Genomic DNA, 26,594 nt, shown 5'->3' with positions numbered 1-26,594 from the left:
AGACCCAGCCACGTTTCATCTTCAATGCCCTTGCTGATGGAAGGAGGTTTGCACTCAAAATCTCACGATACATGGCCCCATTCATTCTTTCTTGTACCCGGATCAGTCGTCCTGGCCCCTTTGCAGAGAAACAGCCCTAAAGCATGATGTTTCCACCACCATGCTTTACAGTAGGTATGGTGTTTGATGGATGCAACTCAGTATTCTTTTTCCTCCAAACACGACAAGTTGTGTTTCTACCAAACAGTTCCAGTTTGGTTTCATCAGACTATAGGACATTCTCCCAGAACTCCTCTGGATCATCCAAATGCTCTCTAGCAAACTTCAGACGGGCCCGGAAATGTACTGGCTTAAGCAGTGGGACACGTCTGGCACTTCAGGATCTGAGTCCATGGTGGCGTAGTGTGTTACTTATGGTAGGCCTTGTTACATTGGTCCCAGCTCTCTGCAGTTCATTCACTAGGTCCCCCCGCGTGGTTCTGGGATTTTTGCTCACCGTTCTTGTGATAATTCTGACCCCACGGGGTGGGATTTTGCGTGGAGCCCCAGATCGAGGGAGATTATCAGTGGTCTTGTATGTCTTCCATTTTCTAATTATTGCTCCCACTGTTGATTTCTTCACTCCAAGCTGGTTGACTATTGTAGATTCAGTCTTCCCAGCCTGGTGCAGGGCTACAATTTTGTTTCTGGTGTCCTTTGACAGCTCTTTGGTCTTCACCATAGTGGAGTTTGGAGTCAGACTGTTTGAGGGTGTGCACAGGTGTCTTTTTATACTGATAACAAGTTTAAACAGGTGCCATTACTACAGGTAATGAGTGGAGGAAAGAGGAGACTCTTAAAGAAGAAGTTACAGGTCTGTGAGAGCCAGAAATCTTGATTGTTTGTTTCTGACCAAATACTTATTTTCCACCATAATATGCAAATAAAATGTTAAAAAAACAGACAATGTGATTTTCTGGATTTTTTTTTCTCAGTTTGTCTCCCATAGTTGAGGTCTACCTATGATGTAAATTACAGACGCCTCTCATCTTTTTAAGTGGTGGAACTTGCACTATTGCTGACTGACTAAATACTTTTTTGCCCCACTGTATATATATATATATATATATATACTGTATATATACAGAGTGGTCCAAAAGTAGGTGGACAGTATATGTAATAGGGTTATGAAGGGGGAGATTTATCAAACATGGTGTAAAGTGAAACTGACTCAGTTGCCCTTAGCAACCAATCAGATTCCACTTTTAATTCTTCACAGACTCTTTGGAAAATGAAAGGTGGAATCTGATTGGTTGCTAAGGGCAACTGAGTCAGTTTCACTTTACACCATGTTTGATAAATCTCCCCCTTCATAATAACCCTATTACAAATACTGTCCACCTACTTTTGGACCACCCTGTAGACATGGAATAGATAGGTATAAAGATGTCAGTGACATATATAATTATTACAGTGTGTGTGGCTTACTGTACATGTATGTAATTAATCAATCAAATTACAGAAGAAAATGGCGTGGGGTCGCCCAAAATTTTAATAACCAGGGAAGGGAAAGCGGACAGCTGGGGGCTGTTGTTTATAGCCTGGGAAAGGGGTAATACCCATGGAGCTTGCCAGGCTAGTAGTATTCGCTCATGGCTGTATACTTAGCCTTTACTGGTTATTAAAATGTAGGACCCCCAATAATTAATAACCAGCAAAGGTTAGGCAGACAGCGGTTGTTAAGGGGCTATGAATATTGACTAAAAACATCACTTCTCAGCCACCCTAGAAATGGGGCATCCATAAGATCACTTGCCATATGGACCATCATCAGAGTGGCATCCAATATTTATGGATACATTACAATTCTGTAGCATAGGAAACTGTAAATGATCCTGTAAAAGATTAATAGATACTGAGTAAAAAAATGGTTTGTATACGGACAGCAGACGGATGATAAGTGAGAAATTATTGTCCCACTCCTCTGGATGAGCATGGGACCAATTGTTTATAAGCGGTCCCATTTTCATCTTGGAGAGTGGGATCATTTATTTCTCACTTGTCATCCGTGTGCAATCCATTTTTTTACTCTGATCATTTGTCGTTGTCTCCTGTTCTGGCAGTCACGTTCATCAAATCCCTTTGCTTGCGCAAATATTTATCTGTTTCTCTTACGTGTCTCAGGTCTCGTAACGTTATCCGTGTCTTCAAAGATGTGACTATAACTCCACAAAACATTGATCTTGAACAGCAAAGCTGCAAACATGGACCCGGGGTCTGGTGAGTGAAGCCGTGAGAGGATGTTCAGTCCACAACTATATCACTAGACTTCTCCCAAGAACGTGAATGTTCAGGATGGATGTTCCAGTGCACGCAGTGGTGAGAGGCCACTACTGGGAACTTCTGGAAGTGCTTGGCTCCCAAAACGACAGAGATAGGGCATTTTGGTATCCAACATGTCTGATCTTTGATTCTCCTGATGGAAAACCTCAAGAATTGAGTGTTGCCCTCATGCAGTAGTTTGACCCATCTGTTTTTACAAATAGCCAATCTGTTTCCCGGCCAATTGTTACAGGTCTAAGAGTAATAACCAACTTTGATCACAGGACAAAGCTGTAATGTGTTAAATACTTCAAATTTTTAAAATGGCTTTAATGTAAGCAATGTTGCACTTGGGAGCTTAAATAAATATGGAATAGGCTTTTCTCCATACTAGTGTTACATGGTATAGTCCTCCAGGGTAGGAGCAGCTCTTAGATTCAGCTCTATGACTTTGGCTAATTATCCGGGCGACTCGAGCAAAGGCCTTCACCTTATGATATTCATATGACCCAGTGTTCTCCTTCTCATACTTGTTCATTTGCTATGTATCCCCATTATTCTACTGTTATATCGCGTACAAAGCATTGATGCGTCTCTCTGTGTCGTTTCAGTGTGGAGTTTACAGTTTGCTTCAGTTACACAGCCTTTCCTCCAAACTATAATCCCAAAATCAGTGAGTTACCCGTATCTTCTTCATACATCCTGGAATGAACTGTGATTGTGTTTCTTATAAGTTGGGTGAATTTTGTTTCCTCTTGTGTTAGCCTGCGTCACAGTAAGGGTATGTTCACACGTGACATTTGTGCAGTTTTTTCTCAGCTGCAAAAACCAAAGTGTTGGCAGGAAGAACGCTGTTAAACGTGTGTTTTAGAATGTGTTTTTGCAGCATTTTGACTTGCGCTGTGTTTATTTGTTAGAATGGCTGAAAAACACTGCACAAATAGCTGAATGCTGAAAGAATTGATATGCTGTGGATTAAAAAAAAAGAAGAAAAAGAACAAGTGTGCCTGAGATTTTTTTAAATTTCGTTCACTTTGCTGGTACTGTAAAAAGCAGTGTTTATGCCATAGAAAAAAAGCATAAAAAAAGTCACATGAGAACATACGCTAAATCATCTCTTTGCTCAAATGACAAAAATTGTCCTTGTCATCATGTGACAGCAGTTTGGGCTCCAAAAAATAATAATAATTATAATAATAATCTTTATTTATATAGCGCCAACATATTCTGCAGCGCTTTACAGTTTAACAGTTTCAAACATAACAGTCATAAGTAACAATGTTAACAATACAATAATTAAAGCGAAATAAGACGACCCTGCTCGTGAGAGCTTACAATCTACAATGAGGTGGGGAGATGCAAAGTACAGGTGTGTATTTACAATGATGTATTTACAATGATGGCCCAGCCATCTTCAGGGGGTGGGGGATAGATGGAAGTAGTGAATGGGCTACACACACACAAACATAAAATGACTTTGATTAGGGAACATGATAGGCCGCTCTGAACAAATGTGTTTTGAGCGAGCGCCTAAAACTATGCAAATTGTAGATGGTCCTAATATCTTGGGGTAGAGCAATCCAGAGGATTGGAGCAGCACGGGAGAAGTCTTGGAGTCGGGAGTGGGAGGTACGGATTAGAGCAGAGGTTAGTCGAAAGTCATTTGCAGAGCGCAGCGGTCGGCTAGGCCGATAGACCGAAATGAGGGAAAAGTTATTTTACAACAGACTGACAGTAGCAACTACAATTGGGCATTTTGAAGGCCTTGGATAACAGGGTCCTTCATCTTTTTATGTCGTTCGATCATGTGCCTGTTACTCCCATGGTAACACCTCTCATAAATTGAAGTGGGGACACTCACATAACAGCCCACGTGCATCTGGCGTACACCAATACAACTTCCTGCTAAGGTTTCATAGATTTTCTGCGACTTTTACAGCTTTTATGCTTCAATGAGTGAGTCCTTTAGATTGGACGGTTGAAGTATTATTTGAGCATTACTTATGTTCCTCACTTCATGTTGCCATTACATTTCTTTCTAATTTCAGTTCTAAAGTGTGTATTTGAAGCTGAGGCCGATAGAAGACAACAAGGCAAGGCCAGTCGGGTGTACTTTATACAGCGAAAACCCAGTGATCCCGAATACCAGTCCAGCAGCACTGTGGAGCTGCACAAGCAGTCCTCCAGCCGCTGCACCACTGCGGTATTCCAACTGCAGGTGACTCCCAGAACCTCACAACCACATGTGGCTCAGTGCATTGAACTCCATAGTCGTCCAAGTGTTCAATTTCTCAAATGTGGAAACTGGTGTTGCAGTAGGGGGGTACAGAGATGCTGCACCAAAATGGGTCCCTAATGTGTTATTGCCACATAGGGGAACAAAGATATTAAAAGGGACTGTGCAAAGATTTAAACTTTAATTAGCCTCTTCAATTTTATTGTTCTGAATTGCAAGGTCCCATAGGTCAAACATTGATGACCTAGCCTTCAAAGAAGCACTCTCCTGCAATATATTAAATATTAAAGTTTTTATTGCAGTCATCATATCATATAGCACTGTGTAGATACAATTGCTCATTTTACCTTTCTACCCAGGTAATTTTTCTCTTTTCTCTGCTCTATGTAGAAACAGGAAACCTCTTTTTTTCCTTGCTCCTCCCCCTGCCAGGGATTTTGGCAGTGATGACCCATGCAGGAAAACAATACTTTTTGTTTCTACATAGAGCTTAGAAGAATTCAGCTAGTCGGTTTTTAATCACGTGATGTCATATTCCTAATGGAAAAGAGAAGAATTATCTGGGTAGAAAGGCCAAATGAGCAATTGTAAGTACATAGTGCTGTATAACAGGATGACTGCAATATAGTAAAAGGATAAAAGTTTTGATGGGAGTGCGTTAAAGGGAATCTGTCACCCCAATAATCGTATATGAGCTAAGCTTACCTGCATCAGGAGGCGCCGGACCTGGACCGCGACGCCCATCTGACCCAGACCGCAGCGGGACCGCCCCTGGGTGAGTATAATATAACCTGTTTTTCTTACCTTTTAGGTTACATTGGTGGCTTATCTGTTGTGAATTCCGCTCTTGGGCTCCCTCCGGTGGTTGTAAGTGGCACTTTTGTGAGTTCTGCTCTTGGGCTCCCTCTTGTGGTTTCTAGTGGTATGGCTGCTCCTTGGAGTTAGCTGTCATCAGCTGCCTCCACTTATCGTCTCTTCTGCTCGGCTATTTAAGTCTGGATCTATCTTCAGCCAGTGCCACTTGTAAATGGTTCCTGGTTGGATTCACATCTCTTTGGAGTTCCCTGTTATCCTGACCAGTTCAGCTAAGCTAAGTTTTTGCATGCCCTTTTCTGTCCATAGATTGTGGACTTATCCATTCTGTGCTTTCTATGTTTGTCCAGCTTATCAGTGTGAATTAATTCTGTCTTGCTGGAAGCTCTGGGAGGCAGATTTGCCCTCCACACCTTTAGTCAGGTGTGGAGATTTTTTGTAAACTCTGCGTGGATTTTTGTAGTGTTTTATACTGACCGCACAGTATTCCATCCTGTCCTATCTATTTAGTTAGACTGGCCTCCTGTGCTCATCCTGGTTTCATCCTGTGTATGTCTTTTCCCTCTCCACTCACAGTCATTATTTGTGGGGGGCTAATCTATCCTTTGGGGATTTTCTCTGAGGCAAGATAGCTTTCCTGCTTCTATCTTTAGGGGTAGTTAGCTCTTAGGCTGTGACGAGATGCCTAGGGAGAGTTAGGAGCATTCCACGGCTACTTCTAGTGTTGTGTTGAGCTTAGGGACTGCGGTCAGTACAGTTACCACTTCCTTCAGAGCTCGTTCCATGTTGCTCCTAGACCACCGTATCATAACACTTATCTACAGCATTACAGAATGCTGTAGATAAGCCCCTGATGCCAGTGGCCTTATCTCATATACGATTTTTGGGGTGACAGACTCCTTTAATGAGACAGTTGCCTTGGTTCTAGTGGTCTTAATGCCCCCGTACACATTAGACTAATGTTGGCCAAACCTGACGATTTTGTATGTATATGGGGCATCGACGGACTGATGTTTGGAGGATATGTTGATCGAGCATGTCTGAATTCGGTCTGTCGATTACATTGTTCTACCTGAGATAAGCCGACGTGTCAGCCAGTGGCTTTCTCATAGAGAACACAGGAACACTTGGCCAAACAGGCGCTCCAGTGTATGGGAGAGTTGGCTGAGATGGCTGCCAGGTGAACAATCGGCCAAAGTATCATTTGGCTGACAGACATGCAATATGTATGGCCAGCTTTAGCCAGCCCTGTGACATTTACACCTATTCAAATTGTGACCTCTTTTACTGAGTAATGTTCCCTACTGTATAATGTGGTTGTTAGACAATGCTGACATACACATATGAGAGACAAGCTAATGCCAAATGCCTCTGTCAATGACTTACCTCATTGCAGAACAATGGATTGGACATGACGAAATCCAACATGCCCATTCTTAAAAAAAACATTAATTGTATATGAATAGACAAATTTAGATGCAGAAAAAGGCTCCAAATGGCCCTGATTGGAAGTAGATATTCCAAGTCTGTACCTTCAAAAAACAGCAGAAGCAATTGTATATAATGTTATAACGCTTATATAAGACTTGTGTGAATGGTGTAAGATAATGCGTTATTATTAATGATCTATTCCTTTATGAACACATTAATCACACCTTACTTCATGCTTTCTACAATTTTACAGGAGGATATTAGAGATAAACTTCGTTCAATCCCAGTCACTCTGACGTACAATATATTAGAAGCGCGGAACAGAAGGCAATCCTCTGTGGACTCCTTACCTCCTCTTATGCCTATTCTTAGTGAAGAAGAACCCAATGTCTACAACACAGAGGTGAGAAAGTGGTCATTGCCCTGAGTACAGCATATACATAAATAACATACCTGGAATTAAAGGGAAGTCCTCATCAGAAGATGACATTGTTTAAATCAAGTTTTTGGGTTCCATGTATTGTGTTCCAACAATATTAGTAATCTTGCAATTTTCACACTACTACTGTCTGCTATCGCTATTTTAGACTCCTACTTCCTGTTTGTCCAAGAAGAGCTTACAGGAGGCTCCTTATGATCAGATTCAGGATTGCAGTTGTAAGGTTCGGCCAGAACCGTAGTCATGGCCGAGGACATCGGGGCCTTTGTGTCCTGGCCTCCCCTCACAGAAAAATAACATTCTTTTATCAGCATACCTGTGTCTTCTCCTCACCGTCAGAGACTCCTCTGTGGTGCTGAGGACTTTCTGTAATCGACTTCACAAGAATTAAGACACAGTCCGTTTCAAATGCAAAACGAAGAACATTACTCAATACACTTTGCAGCACATTCTTGTCAGAATCAACATAAACATCAGGCTCCATACAGTACACATCCTGCTTCTTCCCTGTACTCAGTCCCACGTCCTTCAGTACATTATGGGGTAATAACGCCTTAGGCAGTACTGCAGAATTCTCCTTATCCAGACTCACTATTTCTGGGGTTTCTCTCATCCGTTTCGCCCCGGACCTGAGAGCATCTGCCCATGTAATGATCTGCCACATCTTGAACCATCTGCGCCCTGTACTTTCCCGGACCGTGTCCTTTCCTGCTGTAACTCTGCTGCTGTACACTGTCCTTCTGTCCCTATAGGACTTTGAATGGCTGTGTTCTCCACTTGAAATGTTACGTGGCTGCTTCGCTGTCCTGGGCCTAGAGCCCGTGTGGATGCTTTGGTCGCTTAGGCCCTTCTGAACTTCCTAACAGCTTACCACACAGCAGTCCCTCCTACAGTTAACCAACTACTTACATTAAGTTCCCGTATACACTATGAATACTATAATGCTCCCCATCTAGTGGCTATAATTGGATACTACGCTTTCTCTGTTCTAAACATGGCAACAATACAACAGTATAACATATATATATATATATATATATATATATATATATATATATATATTGTTAACAACACACGGTAATACACTTCACAGTGTAGCAATACCATTGTATAAGAGTGGTAATACACTAAATTGCGTAGCAGTACCAACATGCGTTAACAAATAGTTCAACACTGATAATGGCAATGGGACGAGGGAAAAAGGCAAGGGTGTAAACGTATTATATCAAACCCCCTACATTGTGACAAGTAAAACCTCTTTATAAAGCTCATAACCCAGGATCAACCATTTACAATAGGCAGTGTTACAACTGACTCTCCTTTTACAATGATCATTGCAACTGCATATTAAGCACTTTGATATAAAGTGTTGGGAAAGGGTTAGGATAGGATAAAGGCGAGATCTGTTCTTTGTAGCTATGCACACGTGTTGTTTCCTGAAACAGAACGTTAGCGTAAAAAGAAGCTCCAGTGGCCAGTGTGAAAAATGTAAGATTACAATTGGGTTGCTTAATAAAGATCGTGATATAAAAAAATGTAAAACTGTCAAAAATATTTTAAAAATACATGTAATGCACAAACCTGATTTAAACAATAGGCCATGCTCTGATGGTAGCTTCGCTTTTCGAAGGTGATCAGAGCTAATGTACGCATATGTAGATGTAAAAATCAGACTCCTCCTATTTATGTCATTTACAGTCCAAACAGTTATTATAATAAACTTGCCTCGGTGTGCTGCATAGATTTTTGCACGTGCCGAAGCCTGGGTGAAAGGCACAGCATGTACCCCAAATACAAACGCATTGTAAGACATTTTGCGATATCCTCTACAAAATGCACGCTGTGCGTAAACGCTTTGGAATTAGGATATTTCTAGAGATATTTGAATATTATTCACATCTTTAAAAAGTGAAAGCTAGTTTTTCAAAAGGAGTAGTAGCTGCAATAGTGGGAAAAGATGAGCAGAGAGGATATGGAAAAAAGGTCGCTATAATAACACAATCTGATATCTTTCCACCAGGTACACTTCCTAAGAGAGGGATGTGGAGAGGACAAAATCTGTCATAGTAACCTGCAGCTGAATTACACTTTCAACTCTCGTGTAGGAAAAGCTGACCAGTTTGTACCATTACCGGTGTAAGTACGTAGTGACGTTTCCTAAGGAAAGTGGGTTATGCTTTCTCATCAGATCCAGCAGCAAGCCATTGAGCAGGCATTGTGCAGACATAACTTTTTTGTCCACCTGATAAAAACTGATTTTCGCTGGATCCATTTATTTAACATTGAAGTCTATGGAAAATGGATCTGTTAAACATCTGTTTTTCTCCCATTTGAAGAGGATGCTTTTTACTCAGTGAAGGTGAAACATTGAATATTTACATGAAATACTACTAGACTGAAAACTTTCAAGTAATCAACGGATCAAATGGGAGAAAAACATATGAACATAACTTTAGGGGGAAAATGTACTCGAAAAGCCGATGTATCCTGCAATGCTACAAAGTGCACAGATTGTTTGTGTTAATGATCCTGCGTTATCTGTCTGTGCTGTGATCATGCAGAAGCTGCATTGATCTGCTGTTCCTTAAAGGGAATCAGTCACCAGGTTTTTGTCACCTCCTCTGAGAGCAGCATGATGTAAGGGCAGATACCCTGATTCCTGGGATGTATCTCTTACTTTACTGGTTGCTGCAGTTTTGATGAAAAACAGTGTTATCTGCTGCAGATCTACTAGTTCTCTGAATGATCTGTATAACCCCGCCCACACCACTGATTGGTTGCTTCCTGTGTACACTGTGTAATTATGGGGACGTGATTGGACTACATTGCAGGACGCCAAATAGTCCTCTTGTGATAATCTCCTGCTGATAAAACACTGATTTTGTAAAAACTACACCAAGCAGCCCAGTAAGTGACACATCCCTGGAATCAAGATCTCTGTCTCTACATCATGCTGCTCTCAGATTAGGTAGAAAAAACTTGGTGACAGAATTCCTTCATGTGTAACAAACCTATAGGCGCCCTTACACATTAGACTACAGTTATCTGAACTCGCTGATTTCGACAGGTTCCGCTAACAGGCTACTGTATGGGGGCTTCCCTGGCAGATGATGTCAGGAGAGTAAAGGTACCGTCACACATAGCGACGCTGCAGCGATACCGACAACGATCCGGATCGCTGCAGCGTCGCTGTTTGGTCGCTGGAGAGCTGTCACACAGACAGCTCTCCAGCGACCAACGATCCCGAGGTCCCCGGTAACCAGGGTAAACATCGGGTAACTAAGCGCAGGGCCGCGCTTAGTAACCCGATGTTTACCCTGGTTACCATCCTAAAAAGTAAAAAAACAAACGCTACATACTTACCTACAGCCGTCTGTCCTCGGCGCTCTGCTTCTCTGGTCTGGCTGTGAGCGCCGGGCAGCCAGAAAGCAGAGCGGTGACGTCACCGTTCTGCTTTCCGGCTGACCGACACTCACAGCCAGAGCAGGAGGAGAGCAGAGCACAGCGCTGGAGGACAGACGGCTGTAGGTAAGTATGTAGTGTTTGTTTTTTTACTTTTAGGATGGTAACCAGGGTAAACATCGGGTTACTAAGCGCGGCCCTGCGCTTAGTTACCCGATGTTTACCCTGGTTACCAGCGAAGACATCACTGAATCGGTGTCACACACGCCGATTCAGCGATGTCTACGGGGAGTCCAGCGACGAAATAAAGTTCTGGACTTTCTTCCCCGACCAGCGATCTCCCAGCAGGGGCCTGATCGCTGCTGCCTGTCACACTGGACGATATCGCTAGCGAGGACGCTGCAACATCACGGATCGCTAGCGATATCGTCTAGTGTGACAGTACCTTTAAGGATCCAACATGTCTGACTGCTGATGGTTGTGTTCTTTAGAGATAAGCCGCAGACAGAGCTGTCTGGCACAGGAGTCCTTGGCAGAATGCCTATTCACAATAATATCAGGATGTGATCACTGCGTGCTGCTGACACTTAACTCAATTTTGGTTCAAACAACTCCTAAAACGTACATATTCAACTCTGCTACATCTGTGTGCAAAGCTTCACTTTCCACATACTATATTTCCAATCATTTTAACGTATGGAAGAATTTAGAAAAGAATTATGCTTACTGTGGTTTTTTTCATCATGTATAAGCAGTTCGTATTAATTATTAAAAAGTACAAGTAAATGGAGCCGAGTTGCAGTTCACTACATAACTGGTGGTTAGCTGCGCCGCTGTGCGAGAAAAGCCACGAAGGAGCTGCCCGACGCCTCAGGCGTCTGAAATACCCACAATGTAGAGAACAGAAGCGTTGTCCATGATTTGATGACATTTATACTGGGATTTTCCTGCTGCTGCCGCCACACTCCCTAATTATTGAATTACTCCTTTCCATAATACAGAGAGTTCAACAAGGAGCAAGGATGGAGGACTTTACCTCCTTGACTTTTGCTCAGTGTGGTCATCACAACTAGTGATGAGCGAATATACTCGTTACTCGAGATTTCCCGAGAACGCTCGGTTGTCCTTCGAGTATTTTTTAGTGCTTGGAGATTTAGTTTTTATTGCCGCAGCTGAATGATTTACAGCTGTTAGCCAGCATAAGTACATGTGGGGGTTGCCTGGTTGCTAGGGAATCCCCACATGTAATCAAGCTGGCTAACAGCTGTAAATCATCCAGCTGCGGCAAGAAAAACTAAATCTCCAAGCACTAAAAAATACTCGAAGGACAACCGAGCGTGCTCGGGAAATCTCGAGTAACGAGTATATTCGCTCATCACTAATCACAACATATTTCCATGCAACAGCAAAAAAACCTGGAATAAAAAAAAAAAATAATCTGAATAATAAAATGTATTTTTGCCTGATAATGGAGGACATTCTGTCTAAAAATTGGATCTAAAAGGAAACGTAAAGATTTGCCCAATAGAAAAAGTTATTGTTTTCAGGAAGATTTAAGATGATAGAGTCCAATCTATAATCATACTTCATGACATTAATGAATCAAAAAACAGTGTTAGAGGACGACCCCCAGAAACAGTGCCGCCACCAAAGTGTCAAATGACATCACGCTTGGGGGGGAAGCTCACTGCTTATGTATTCATACAGCGGGAAATAGGAATACTTATGGCGCTAGCTCCCTCTAGTGGCTCCTGCAGGTGTTGCCCGATATGTTTGTTGCAAATCTTTATTCCAGCAATCTTAGTCTGCAGGAAAGTTGTAAGTAGTCACATCTTTATACTATACTGTAATGGAAAAAATGCCCAGTCTGGAGTGTAGTTTCTATAGTAGGCAGGGATGACATCGAGGGTTGGGGTAGAAGCACAGCTGGTTTTAGAGAACTGTAAGGTATTAAAGACATTTAGGGAAATGATGCTTTGTAACTTGCTTGATAAAACAATTTTTATAGTTTTGATTATTCTGCAAAGTGAATAAGTCTTCTTACCTGCAAAATATTTTTGTACAATACAGTCCTGATGATCAGAATGTGTCCGATTAATAGTTCCTATTTATGAGGAATGTATGAGTTTCTGGGAAGTGTGTGATAATTGCCTCTTCAGAGAGGATGAGGACTTGAACTAGAAGTAACTTCCAGTAGGTGGCACTAGAGTTCAGATCCTCTTTTTCTCTGAAGAGGCAATTTGCATATTTAATTTCCCAGATGTGCACTGCATAGCCTATAAGCCTCCTCACACTGGCATGCCAGGCACGTCACTCACCATAAGGAGAAAGGTTACCCCTTAGATCTGAGAAGTGTATAATGTGGGGGTCTCCCACCACTGTCGATAGCCTCCTATATCTCTCATGCCCCTGATGTGGGGCTCGAGGCTTTATGGCAGGGCAAGTGCCACTCTCTGTATCAAGCATCATTGCTATGTGTTAAGGGGGCAATCATGGGGCATTATTCTATGTCCTATCTCAGTAATGGGAAAGTCTGTCTTGGCTGATTACAGATTTAACCTCAGTGTTCAGAATTTTGATAATGACAGATCAATCCTTGCAGAGAAAGAAACAGATTTATCTGATAAGATATATTACAAAGTTCCTTATTTTCACGTGTACTTTTCATTTATGAAATACAAATGAAAACAACAGTCACACGTTAAATAAAGGTGTAAAGAAAATGCTGAATGCGTTAATTTTGGAGGATAGTGACCCCATCTGATGACTTGTAACTTGCTTTCACAGAGAGAACATGATCCCAGTGTTTTCACTGACAGACCAGAAGGATGTGGTGCTGAAGATCACCGTTAATAATTTTCCATCAGACCCGCTTCATCCACACCTTGATGGAGATGATGCTCATGCGGCACAGCTGATCGCAACCTTCCCTGAAACCATGTCCTACTCAGGCGTCCGGCCGGCGGCTGTGGTAAGAAATATGGCAGATATTAGAGAACGTTGGGCTTAATAATACGTGTGATTGTTTGGAGAAAGGGCTGAATCCAGATAAGAAGCTACAACAGACACATGGCAGAATTTTGGTTAAAAATTGTGGACATTACTGGCTGGGTTTTTTCCAAAGTCTGAACATGGCCTAAATTGGAATCTGCACCATGTTTTGGCCACCTTACCTAAGAGCATCATAATATAGAGATAGAGACCCTGATTCCAGAGATGTGTCACTTACTGGGCTGCCTGCTGATTTGATAAAATCACTGTTTTATCTATAGGAGATTATCATTAGAAGACTAGCAAATCTGCTGCTATGTAGTCTGTTATGATCCGGTGACCTTGGAGCTGCATGAGAACTTTCACTGGAGAAAGTGGCCACTATACTGACCGCAACCCTGAACTTAACACCGCAACTAGAAGTAGCCGTGGAGTGTACCTAACACACCTAGACACCTCGTCACAGCCGGAGGACTAAATACCCCTAAAGATGGAAATCGGAATACTATCTTGCCTCAGAGAAAATCCCCAAAGGATAGACAGCCCCCCACAAATATTGGCGGTGAGTCGGAGAGGAAAAACCATACACAGGCAGAAAAAACAGGATTTAGCACAGGAGGCCACTCTAGCTAGATAGGACAGAATAGGACAGAGTTCTGTGCGGTCAGTATTAAAACCCTTCAAAAAATCCACTGCAGAATATACAAAAAACTTCCTACATCCAACTAAAGATGTAGGAGCGTATATCTGCAACTCCAGTGAAACCAACCAGACTGAGAAAACACAGACACAGTCTAATCTGGACAAAAGAAAAACAAACGAACAGTACTGAAAATAAGCACACTGCATGTGTGCCACAGGAAAAGAAACAGACACTTATCTTTGCTGAACTGGCAGATAAGCAGGAGAGGCCAGGCAGAGATCCAACACTTTCAAAGAAACATTGACAACTGGCAAGGGCTAAAGGATACTGCACACCTAAATATCCCAGTCAGAATTGTAATTATCCGATACACCTGGCCAGGACTGCGAGTCAGAGACAACTGCATTCCCACCAACAACCACTGGAGGGAACCCAAGAGCAGAATTCACAACAGTACCCCCCCTTGAGGAGGGGTCACCGAACCCTCACCAGGGCCCCCAGGACGATCAGGACGAGCCAGATGAAAGGCACGGACCAATTCAGCAGCATGGACATCAGAAGCAAAAACCCAAGAATTATCCTCCTGGCCATAACCCTTCCATTTTACCAGGTACTGAAGCTTCCGCCTCAAAAAACGGGAATCCAAAATCTTCTCAACAACATATTCCAACTCCCCATCAACCAACACAGGGGCCGGAGGATCAGCAGAGGGAACAACGGGTTCCACATATTTCCGCAACAAAGATCTATGGAAGACATTATGGATAGCAAAAGAGGCCGGAAGCGCCAGTCGAAAAGACACCGGATTAATAATCTCAGAAATCCTATAAGGACCAATAAACCGAGGTTTAAACTTAGGAGAAGAAACCTTCATAGGATCATGACGGGAAGACAACCAGACCAGATCCCCAACCCGAAGCCGGGAACCAACACACCGACGACGATTAGCAAAACGTTGAGCCTCCTCTTGAGACAACACCAACTTGTCCACCACATGAGCCCAAATCTGCTGCAACCTGTCCACCACAGAATCCATACCAGGACAGTCAGAAGGCTCAACCTGCCCAGAAGAAAAACGAGGATGAAAACCAAAATTACAAAAGAAAGGCGAAACTAAGGTAGCAGAACTAGCCCGATTATTAAGGGCAAACTCGGCCAATGGCAAGAAGGCCACCCAATCATCCTGATCAGCAGACACAGAGCATCTCAAATAAGTCTCCAAGGTCTGATTAGTACGCTCGGTCTGGCCATTAGTCTGAGGATAAAATGCAGAAGAAAAAGACAAATCAATGCCCAGCCTAGCACAAAAGGCCCGCCAAAACCTAGAAACAAACTGGGAACCTCTGTCGGAAACAATATTCTCCGGAATACCATGCAAATGAACCACATGCTGAAAGAACAACGGAACCAAATCAGAAGAGGAAGGCAATTTAGGTAAGGGCACCAAATGAACCATCTTAGAGAACCGGTCACAAACAACCCAGATAACAGACATCTTCTGGGAGACCGGAAGATCAGAAATAAAATCCATCGAAATATGCGTCCAGGGCCTCTCAGGGACTGGCAATGGCAAAAGCAACCCACTAGCACGGGAGCAACAAGGCTTGGCCCGCGCACAAGTCCCACAGGACTGCACAAAAGAACGCACATCACGTGACAATGAAGGCCACCAAAAGGACCTACCAACCAAATCTCTGGTACCAAATGCCAGGATGACCGGCCAACACAGAACAGTGAACCTCAGAAATCAATCTACTAGTCCATCTGTCAGGAACAAACAATTTCCCCACAGGACAGCGGTCAGGTTTGTCAACCTGAAATTCCTGAAGAACCCGTCGTAAATCAGGGGAAATGGCAGAAAGGACCACCCCCTCTTTCAGAATACCGACCGGCTCTAAGACCTCAGGAGAATCAGGCAAAAAACTCCTAGAGAGGGCATCAGCCTTAATATTCTTAGAACCCGGAAGGTACGAGACCACGAAATCAAAACAGGAAAAAAACAAGGACCATCGAGCCTGTCTAGGATTCAGCCGTTTAGCAGACTCGAGGTAAATCAAATTCTTATGATCGGTCAAGACCACAATACGGTGCTTAGCTCCCTCAAGCCAATGTCGCCACTCCTCAAACGCCCACTTCATAGCCAACAACTCCCGATTGCCGACATTATAATTGCGTTCAGCAGGCGAAAACTTACGGGAAAAGAAGGAACACGGTTTCATTAAGGAACCAACAGGATCCCTCTGAGACAAAACGGCCCCTGCCCCAATCTCAGAAGCGTCAACCTCAACCTGAAACGGAAGAGAAACATCCGGTTGGCGCAACACTGGAGCAGAAGTAAATCGACGTTTAAGCTCCTGAAAGGCAGAGACAGCCGCAGAGGACCAATTCGCCACATCAGCGCCCTTCTTCGTCAAATCGGTCAAGGGTTTAACCACGCTGGAAAAATTAGCAATGAAACGGCGATAAAAATTAGCAAAACCCAAACATTTCTGAAGGCTCTTCACGGATGTTGGCTGAATCCAATCATGAATGGCCTGAACCTTAACCGGATCCATCTCTATAGACGAAGGAGAAAAAATGAAGCCCAAAAAAGAGACTTTCTGCACCCCAAAGAGACTCTTAGACCCTTTCACAAACAGGGCATTGTCACGAAGGATCTGAAATACCATCCTGACCTGTTGCACATGAGACTCCCAATCATCGGAAAAAATCAAAATATCGTCCAAATATACAATCAAGAATTTATCAAGATAAGTCCGGAAGATATCATGCATGAAGGACTGAAAAACAGATGGAGCATTAGAGAGTCCGAATGGCATCACAAGGTATTCAAAATGGCCTTCGGGCGTGTTAAACGCAGTTTTCCATTCATCACCCTGCTTAATACGAACAAGATTATATGCCCCTCGAAGGTCAATCTTGGTAAACCAACTAGCTCCCTTAATCCTAGCAAACAAATTGGAAAGCAAAGGTAAAGGGTATTGAAACTTGACCGTGATTTTATTCAAGAGGCGATAATCAATACAGGGTCTTAAGGAACCATCTTTTTTAGCAACAAAAAAGAACCCCGCTCCCAACGGTGAAGAAGATGGCCGAATATGCCCTTTCTCCAAAGACCCCTTAATATAGCTCCACATGGCGGTATGTTCAGGCACAGATAGATTAAAAAGTCGACCCTTAGGCTATGTGCACACGTAGGAAATGTGGTGCAGAATTTTCTGCACTAAATCTGCATCTGCAGATTTGATGCAGTTTCTGTGCAGTTTCTATGCAGTTTCTATGCAGTTTCTGTGCAGTTTCTATGCAGTTTCTATGCAGTTTCTGTGCAGTTTCTGTGCAGTTTCTGTGCAGTTTCTGTGCAGATTCTATGCAGTTTCTGTGCAGTACAATGTAAATCAATGTGAAAAGAAAAAAGCTGTGCACATGGTGCAGAAAAATCTGCTGCAGAAACGCTGCAGAACTGCACAAAAGAAGCGACGTGCACTTCTTTGAAATCTGCAGCGTTTCTGCGCAGATTTTTCTGCACCATGTGCACAGCTTTTTTCTTTTCACATTGATTTACATTGTACTGTAAATCACAGTGCAGTTCTGCAGCGTTTCTGCAGCAGAAAAATCTGCTGCAGTTCTGCACCAATTCTGCACTAAATCTGCATCGTGTGCACATACCCTTAGGAAACTTACAGCCTGGAATCAAGTCAATAGCACAATCACAGTCCCTGTGCGGTGGAAGAAAACTGGACTTGGGCTCATCGAATACATCCTGAAAATCAGACAAAAACTCTGGAATCTCAGAAGGTGAAGAAGAGGAGATTGACATTAAAGGAACATCATTACGAACCCCCTGACAACCCCAACTAGTCACAGACATGGACTTCCAGTCCAACACAGGATTATGTACCTGCAACCATGGAAAACCCAGCACGATAACATCATGCAAGTTATGCAACACCAGAAATCGACAATCTTCCTGATGGGCTAGCGCCATGCGCATGGTTACCTGTTATCAATGCCCCTCAAAGGAATAGGGTTCTGCAAAGGCTGCAAGGGAAAACCACAACGCTTGGCAAACTCAAAATCCATTAAATTCAAGGCGGCGCTTGAATCCACAAACGCCATGACAGAAAATGATGACAATGAGCAGATCAAGGACACAGATAACAGAAATTTAGGTTGCACAGTACTGATGGTAATTGAACTGGCGATCCTCTTTGTCCGCTTAGGGCAGACAGAAATGACATGAGAAGCGTCGCCACAATAATAACACAACCTATTTTCACGTCTGAAACCTTGTCGTTCTGTTCTAGACAGAATTCTATCACATTGCATAGGCTCAGAAATTTGCTCTGAGGATAACGCCACAGCGCGCACAGTTCTGCGCTCCCGCCGGCGTCGGCCAATCTGAATGGCCAGAGACATAGAATCACTCAGACCGGAAGGCCACCATAACATCTTTTTTTTTTTATTTTTTATCAGATAGATTTTTATTATCCGCAAAGAATAAACAATCAGAATATTTCTCATGGCAATGTTTCATTAAACATTTACAGATAACTTTTTCCCCCCCGACCCAGAGCCCCCCCACCCTGCCCAACCCGAGACCTCAGCCAGAGCCACCCCACTTCCCATCATCATACAACCATTTGAATAAACATCCGTTATATTTCCATTGAATACTAGGTTCCCTATATTCTCATTTATCATCCTAATTCAAGTCCATCCACGGTTGCCACAGCTTGTGGAAGATGTCCAGCTTATTCCTTTTGGTGTAGATACTTTTCTCCAAAGTAAGTATATGCTCCGCTTGCTTAAGAAAGTCTCTTCTTGTTGGAGGTTCCTCTCTAATCCAAAATTTGGCGATCAATTTCCTAGCAATGAATAACAATCGTGCAATAGCTATTTTAAACATGTTGTCCGTAACAATTTCCTCCACATATCCCAATATGCAAGTCAGTGGAACCCTAGGGACAGAACATCCATACACCAGTTCAATACGATTTAAAACAACTATCCAGAAGGAGGACAGTCTAGGGCACTGCCACATCATATGCAATATCCCCGCCTGGGATTGTGAGCACCGAGGGCAGTCCGAGTTCTGCCTAAGCCCAGCCTTGAACAACCTGTCAGGGGTTCTATAGGCCCTATGGATTACGAATAACTGTGATAGCCTGCCTGGTTCACTCATTGATATCTTGGGCACATATTCTAGGACCGACTCCCATCTATCATTGTCAATTATTCCCAATTCAGCTTCCCATTTCCCTTTGGCTCGGATGGGATATTTTTCCAGGAAAGAAAAAAGTAGAAACCCATATATTTCTGAAATCGCCCCCTTCGTGCAGCTATTCTTGAGGATATAGTCGAGCATGAGATCAATCTGTACCACTATGGCTCCCCGTTTATTCTGTGCCTGATAAGCATGAGAGATACGATTATACTGGAACAATTCAGACCGTGGCAACTGAAATTCTTCCTGCAACTCCTCAAATGTTTTAAGTCTGCCCTGACTTATCAGCTGCCCCAGCCATTTAATACCTGCTGCAGACCAAAAGTGAAAACCCTCCCTCTGCCTAAATTCCGGTAGATAAATGTTGTCCCAAATAGGTGAGAATCTGGTGAACCCACTCACTTCCCTAATGAGTTTGACTTTTTCCCATACTCTGTGAATTAATTTGATAGTGCACCCATGTGAACCCATTTTTTTGAATTGTCCTCCCTCCAAACTGTCACTCAAAACGTCTGCCTGTAGTAAGAACCTCAAGCTATTAGGTATTTGCACACTCCCTGCCTCCTCCCCCCATCCTTTGAGATGTTGACACTGTGCTGCTAAGAAGTATAGCCATGGATTAGGAAGTGCAAGACCCCCCTCTGTTTTGGCCCTCTGAAGTATCTCCTGTTTAAACCTAGTACTCTTTCCTCCCCATATTAATTCCCCAAACAAAGACCTAATCTTACGGAATCTGCATTGTGTAATCCAAATGGGAGAGTTATGTAGCACGTACAACAACTGTGGCATTACAATCATCTTTAAGAGGTTCACCCTACCAACCACCGATAAATGTAATTTGTTCCATGCCGCAATCTTGGTACGAATTTTCTGCATTAATGGACTTAAATTCAGTTCCTCAAAGGTAGTTAGAGGAAGAGCAATCTGAATACCCAAATATTTGAATTTTTGAACAATCTTTAATTTTGTGGTTATCGCCCTCTCTCCACTGCCCATACTGTCCCCCTCAATCAACAACATACAAGACTTATCCCAGTTTATTGTGAGACCCGAAAACCGACCAAACTCCTCAATCAAAGCAACCGCATTGCACAGGGACCTTTCAGAATCCTCCAGGAACAACAAAATATCGTCAGCATATAATGCAATTTTGTCTTCCCTCCTACCATAGATGTAACCTCTAACCTCCTGAGCACCTCTTATTTTAGCCGCTAACGGCTCCACGGCCAGAGCGAAGAGCAACGGGGACAGCGGACACCCCTGTCTGGTACCCCTAAACAGCGGGAAACTCTCTGACAAATTATTATTAACTCTAATTTTTGCCATTGGGAACGAGTACAGCAACTTAACCCAGGAGATGAATTTTGGACCAAACCCCAGGCGATCCAGTACCGACCACAAGTAACTCCACTCCACACAATCAAAGGCCTTGTGGGCATCTAAAGACACCACAACTCTTTTTCCGGCATTGTCTGCAGGAATTTGCATATTTAAAAATAGCCTTCTCAAGTTAATTGCCGTGGATTTATTGGGCATAAAGCCAGACTGGTCTGGGTGAATCAATTTATCGATCACTTGGGTCAGCCTGTTCGCCAGGGCCTTCGCCAAAATCTTTATGTCAGCCGTTAGAAGTGAAATTGGTCTATACGACTCCGGCTGTTGAGGATCTTTATCAGCTTTAGGAATAACCACCACGATGGCCTCTCTCATTGATGGGGGCAGCACTCCCCTCTCCAACGACTCAGAGAACACTCGCTCCAATTTGGGCATTAACTCTGCATTAAGAATTTTATAAACCTCTACTGGGATACCGTCCGTCCCCGGAGCCTTGCCCCCCGCCATATTCGCCAAAGCCGCCTTCAATTCTTCCTCCCCAAGCGGTCTATCCATCCACTCCCTTTCCTCTCTACCTAGTCTGGGTAAGTCAACCTCTTTCAGATATCTATTCATTTCCTCAGGACTTTTATCCACCCTAGAGGAATATAATTTACTATAAAATCTCCGAAAAACGTCTAAAATTTCCCCCCCCTGAGTAACCGTTTTACCTTCCTCTGTTCTTATGGAGTATACATGTGAAGAATCCCGCTGCGCAGAAACCACCACCGAGAGCAAATGTCCTACCTTCTCTCCCTCAGAATAAAATGTTTCCTTTTGAAAGGCTCTCAACCTATCTGCCCTACGCATATGGAGTTCATCGACCGCTACCTGAGCCGCCCTCATACGAAGTTGTGCTTCTCTTGAATTCTGAGAGGCCAGTGTCTCTTCCGCCACCCTCAGTTCCTCCATCACTGCATTGTCTTGAATTTTAGACTTAGTTTTATGTCTCGAGATGTCCCGGAATAAAATTCCTCTCAGGTATGCCTTCATGGTGTCCCACACTACAAGATTCCCCGCACTCCCTTCATTTATCCTGAAAAACTCCCCGAGTTCAGTTCCCACCTGTTCCATATCCAAATACTGTAGCCAGGAGGGGTGAAATTTCCATCCCAACCCCGTCAGACCACTCTTCCCAGTCATTTGTACAGAGACCAGTACTGGGCTATGGTCCGATATTACTCTAGGCCTATACTCCACCTCATGTATTAGATTATTCACCCCCCCATTTCCCAAAGCCACATCAATGCGAGATAAAGATCCGTATGTTGCTGAATAACATGAGTAGGCATATGTCCTAGGATTACGCACCCGCCACAAATCTATCCATCCTATTTCTCTTAGATAATTTCCAAAAGGAGTAGAGTTCCCTTCACTTCTCAACTCTGCATGTCTACCCTTGTCCCAGTGATCATTAGATATATTGTTCACATCCCCCACTATAAGGAGGGGCACCCCATCCCACCTACCCGTAATTTCCAGAATCTCCTGTATCTTTTTCTTGGAATATGGTGGTGGAATATAAATTGACACAATACAAATTAACCTGTTAAATATCTTGCATACTAAAAACACAAATTGGCCGTCTTTATCGGTGGTTACCTCAATCTCTTCAAACGGAACACTAACGTGTATCAAAATTGACACACCTCTGGCATAATTTGAGAACGTTGAGTGATACGCCTTTCTCACCCATCTCTTCTGTAGAATAGCAACCTTTTCCTTCACTAGGTGAGTTTCCTGCAGACATATCACTGAAGGCCTCTGTTTCAGTACATATTGGAAAATAGCTGTTCTTTTAGTAGCATTTGCAAGGCCCCTAACATTCCAACTTAGGATTTTAACCTCCCCACCCATTATAGCTTATAGAAACAATGAATGAGTTCAAGCTCCCTAAGGTCTCAACCCCAACTCCCACCCCCTCCCTCCTCCCCCCCCCATCCCCAATTCCCAACTGAAATAACTCTCTATCTCTCCCCTCTCTTTAAGCCCACCCAACTCCTCTCTACTCTTAGAATATCAAAATAAACTCTCCCTCTCAATTTGAGATCTGGGAACGCTGTTTCACAGCCTAACGATAAAAACTCTGCGTTCCTTCAGCTCCCCCGCCCACCATAGCCAAAATGCAAATTTCGTTGCGCCGCCGAACACAACCTGATGATATCAATATACCATAAAGTCACAGTATAAGTACCAGTTAACTATCAAACCAAACATAACAGTGAAGGGTTAACAATTGCCTCAGTAGCACTTAAATCAGTTTCAGCGGGTCTGCCCCGTTTTGACATGCTTAGTATTGAGATCCAGCCATTGTGACGCCTCCTCTGGATTTTGGAAAAAATGCACCCGATCCAGAGCCACCACCCTTAATTTTGCTGGGTAAATCATTGAATAACGGACATCTAAGTCTCGCAACCTCCTCTTGACCTCTCCAAACTTCATCCGAAGCTTTTGGACCGCCGCAGAGTAATCCGGATAAAGGGAGACCCGATTACCATCAATGGTCAGCTCATCACAATTCCTGGCTTTCCTCAACAAAATGTCTCGGTCCTGATAGTTCAGAATTTTAGCCAAGATAACTCTTGGGGCCGAGCCGGGGGGGAGGGGTCTGGTGGGCACACGGTGCGCTCTTTCAACGGCAAACATCTTAGTAAGGCCATCTCCACCCACAGCGTTTTTTAGCCATGCCTCAATATAAGCCGTGGGGTTGCTCCCTTCCGCCTTTTCTGGGACCCCCACAATCCTTAGGTTGTTCCTGCGGGATCGGTTTTCAAGGTCATCAGTCTTAAACTCCAGATCAGCAATACGTTGAATATACTTTTTTTCCCTGTTTAACAATTCACCAATCCGATCTTCTGCACTCCCAACCCTTTCTTCCACCTCTTCCACTCTCTTTTCAACTTTACGCATAGCAGAGTTTAAAGCGACCATCTCTCCCTTTAATTCATCCGCTCGTAGGTTTAGAGCCCCCAGGGCAGACTTACAGTACATCACCACTGAAAATATGTCCTTCAGAGTCGGCTCCTCCATTTCTGGCATGTCAGACTGTGCAGGCAGAACAGCTCCTGCGGCCCTTGTAGGAGATCCCTGGTCTGACCCACTGCACTGTAGCTGAGCCCCTCCTTCCTGCTGATCTCCGGGGGCACCAGCTGCTCCAGACTCCACACTTCCAGCCTCTGACTGTAGATTTACAGCCTCCTCTGACCTGGCAAATCGCTCCAACTTAGCAATCACATCCATCTTCCTCTGATAAGCAGCGCTTGCCCTCGCCGCCTCCTCTGCAGTCTCAGCGCCATCTTGGGCCTGTGAGCTTCCCGCAGCTGTCAGCTCCTTCTGTCTCCTGCGTGTCATCCTCAGATAAGATTCCGTTCCTTCGGGTCACACCTCGCTCCCCGAGACTATGTGCACTCCTGAGAGTATGATTTGCGCTCGGCGGCGCCTCTAAGGGGTTAATACAGAGATAATGAAGCGGGAGAGCTCTGTTGCACGTCTGTTCACATCGCCTGCTAGGCCACGCCCACCATAACATCTTTAACGGATTCAGAAAGCCCCCTTTTGAAAATTGCTGCCACAGCATCATTATTCCATTTAGTCAATACAGACCATTTTCTGAATTTCTGACAATACAATTCTGCCGCCTCTTGACCCTGAGACAGGGCCAACAAGGTCTTCTCAGCTTGATCCACAGAATTAGGTTCATCATATAATAGTCCTAAAGCCTGAAAAAAGGAGTCAATATTAAGCAAAGCCGGATTCCCAGATTCTAGGGAAAACGCCCAATCCTGCGGGTTGCCACGCAGCAGGGAGATTACGATCTTTACCTGCTGAATGGAATCACCAGAGGATCAAGGTCTCAGGTCAAAAAACAGTTTACAGTTGTTTTTAAAACTCAAAAATTTAGACCTGTCACCAGAAAACAAATCAGGAGTAGGAATCTTCGGTTCTAAAGCAGGAGTCTGAACAATATAATCAGAAATACCTTGCACCCTAGCAGCAAGCTGGTCTACACGAGAAGCTAATTCCTGAATATTCATGCTTGCACCAGGCTCCTCAGCCACCCAGATATTAAGAGGGAAGAGAACACAAAACAGACTGGAGAAAAAAAAATGGCTCAAGAGCTTCCTTCCCTTCTTCTGAGATGCATTTAACTCATTGTTGGCCAGTTGTACTGTTATGATCCGGTGACCTTGGAGCTGCATGAGAACTTTCACTGGAGAAAGTGGCCACTATACTGACCGCAACCCTGAACTTAACATCGCAACTAGAAGTAGCCGTGGAGTGTACCTAACACCTAGACACCTCATCACAGCTGGAGGACTAAATACCCCTAAAGATGGAAATCGGAATACTATCTTGCCTCAGAGAAAATCCCCAAAGGATAGACAGCCCCCCACAAATATTGGCGGTGAGTCGGAGAGGAAAAAACATACACAGGCAGAAAAAACAGGATTTAGCACAGGAGGCCACTCTAGCTAGATAGGACAGAATAGGACAGAGTTCTGTGCGATCAGTATTAAAACCCTTCAAAAAATCCACTGCAGAATATACAAAAAACTTCCTACATCCAACTAAAGATGTAGGAGAATATATCTGCAACTCCAGTGAAACCAACCAGACTGAGAAAACACAGACACAGTCTAATCTGGACAAAAGAAAAACAAACGAACAGTACTGAAAATAAGCACACTGCATGTGTGCCACAGGAAAAGAAATAGACACTTATCTTTGCTGAACTGGCAGATAAGCAGGAGAGGCCAGGCAGAGATCCAACACTTCCAAAGAAACATTGACAACTGGCAAGGGCTAAAGGATACTGCACACCTAAATATCCCAGTAAGAATTGTAATTATCCGATACACCTGGCCAAGATTGCGAGTCAGAGACAACAGCATTCCCACCAACAACCACTGGAGAGAACCCAAGAGCAGAATTCACAACAGTAGTCCTCCATATTAATGAGTCCTCTATAACCCCACCCCATCACTGATTTGCAGATTTCTGCCTATGCACAGTGTCCACATGAAGCTGTGGTGGTGTGGGCGGGGTTATACAGAGCTCAGCATTCAGATAACTGATAGATCTGCAGCAGAGAAAACAGTGATGTTATCAAAACTACAGCAAGAAGCCCAGTAAGTGATACATTGTTGTAATCAGGGTCTCTGCATTACTCTGCTCTCAGTTGGGGTAGAAAAAACCTGGTGTCAGATTCCTTTTAAACGGGGAAAGGTTCAGTTTGCTGCCCTGACTGTGTATCTAGATACTCTGGCCAGACATGCAAAGTGGCTTTTTGGCGCATCCTCCTCCCTCAGGGAACATACACTGGTTACCCTCCCTCAGATATATGCTGTTTTAAGATTAATAGAGGTCTGTGAAGAATCCTAGTACAATGTTTAGTAGCTTTTAAGATACAGTCTTTTTAATTTCAGGACAAGTCAGTGTTTTGCACTTCCAATGAAAACGCATCGCAGGCAGTGTGTGAACTCGGCAACCCTATGAAGAGAAATACCGAGGTGTGTTGGCGCCTGTTAGGGGGTGACCTATTCTTTATTGGTCATACTTCACTTTTTAGCAGTCATCTCATTATCATCACAGGCACACATACAGTATATATAGAGACGATATGACCCAACATTCACAATAACACCAGCTCAGACGAAATGGCCACACCTATAATAATGATTGGCAAAAATAGAATATTTATCAGTATGTGATTTAAATTACTAGAAAAAAAAGAGAACAA

General features: G+C 43.5%; 1 protein-coding gene across 3 annotated transcripts in view; it reads left to right on the top strand.

Moving 5' to 3' along the window:
• The window catches only part of ITGA7 (integrin subunit alpha 7), a 312,111-nt gene that overhangs the window by 238,442 nt on the left and 47,075 nt on the right, over positions 1 to 26,594 (top strand). For all 3 annotated transcript variants that reach the window (XM_069758371.1, XM_069758370.1, XM_069758369.1), the window contains 7 exons: positions 2,164 to 2,259; positions 2,913 to 2,974; positions 4,350 to 4,519; positions 7,035 to 7,184; positions 9,241 to 9,356; positions 13,410 to 13,593; positions 26,281 to 26,364. In XM_069758371.1, the coding sequence (XP_069614472.1) occupies positions 2,164 to 2,259; positions 2,913 to 2,974; positions 4,350 to 4,519; positions 7,035 to 7,184; positions 9,241 to 9,356; positions 13,410 to 13,593; positions 26,281 to 26,364 (862 nt within the window). The remainder of the gene's footprint in view (positions 1 to 2,163; positions 2,260 to 2,912; positions 2,975 to 4,349; positions 4,520 to 7,034; positions 7,185 to 9,240; positions 9,357 to 13,409; positions 13,594 to 26,280; positions 26,365 to 26,594) is intronic.

This window comes from Ranitomeya imitator, chromosome 3 (assembly GCF_032444005.1).
Source record: "Ranitomeya imitator isolate aRanImi1 chromosome 3, aRanImi1.pri, whole genome shotgun sequence".
NCBI lineage: Eukaryota > Metazoa > Chordata > Amphibia > Anura > Dendrobatidae > Ranitomeya > Ranitomeya imitator.
Note: the sequence above shows the minus strand (reverse complement) of the source record. Positions and strands in the feature narration are given on the sequence as shown.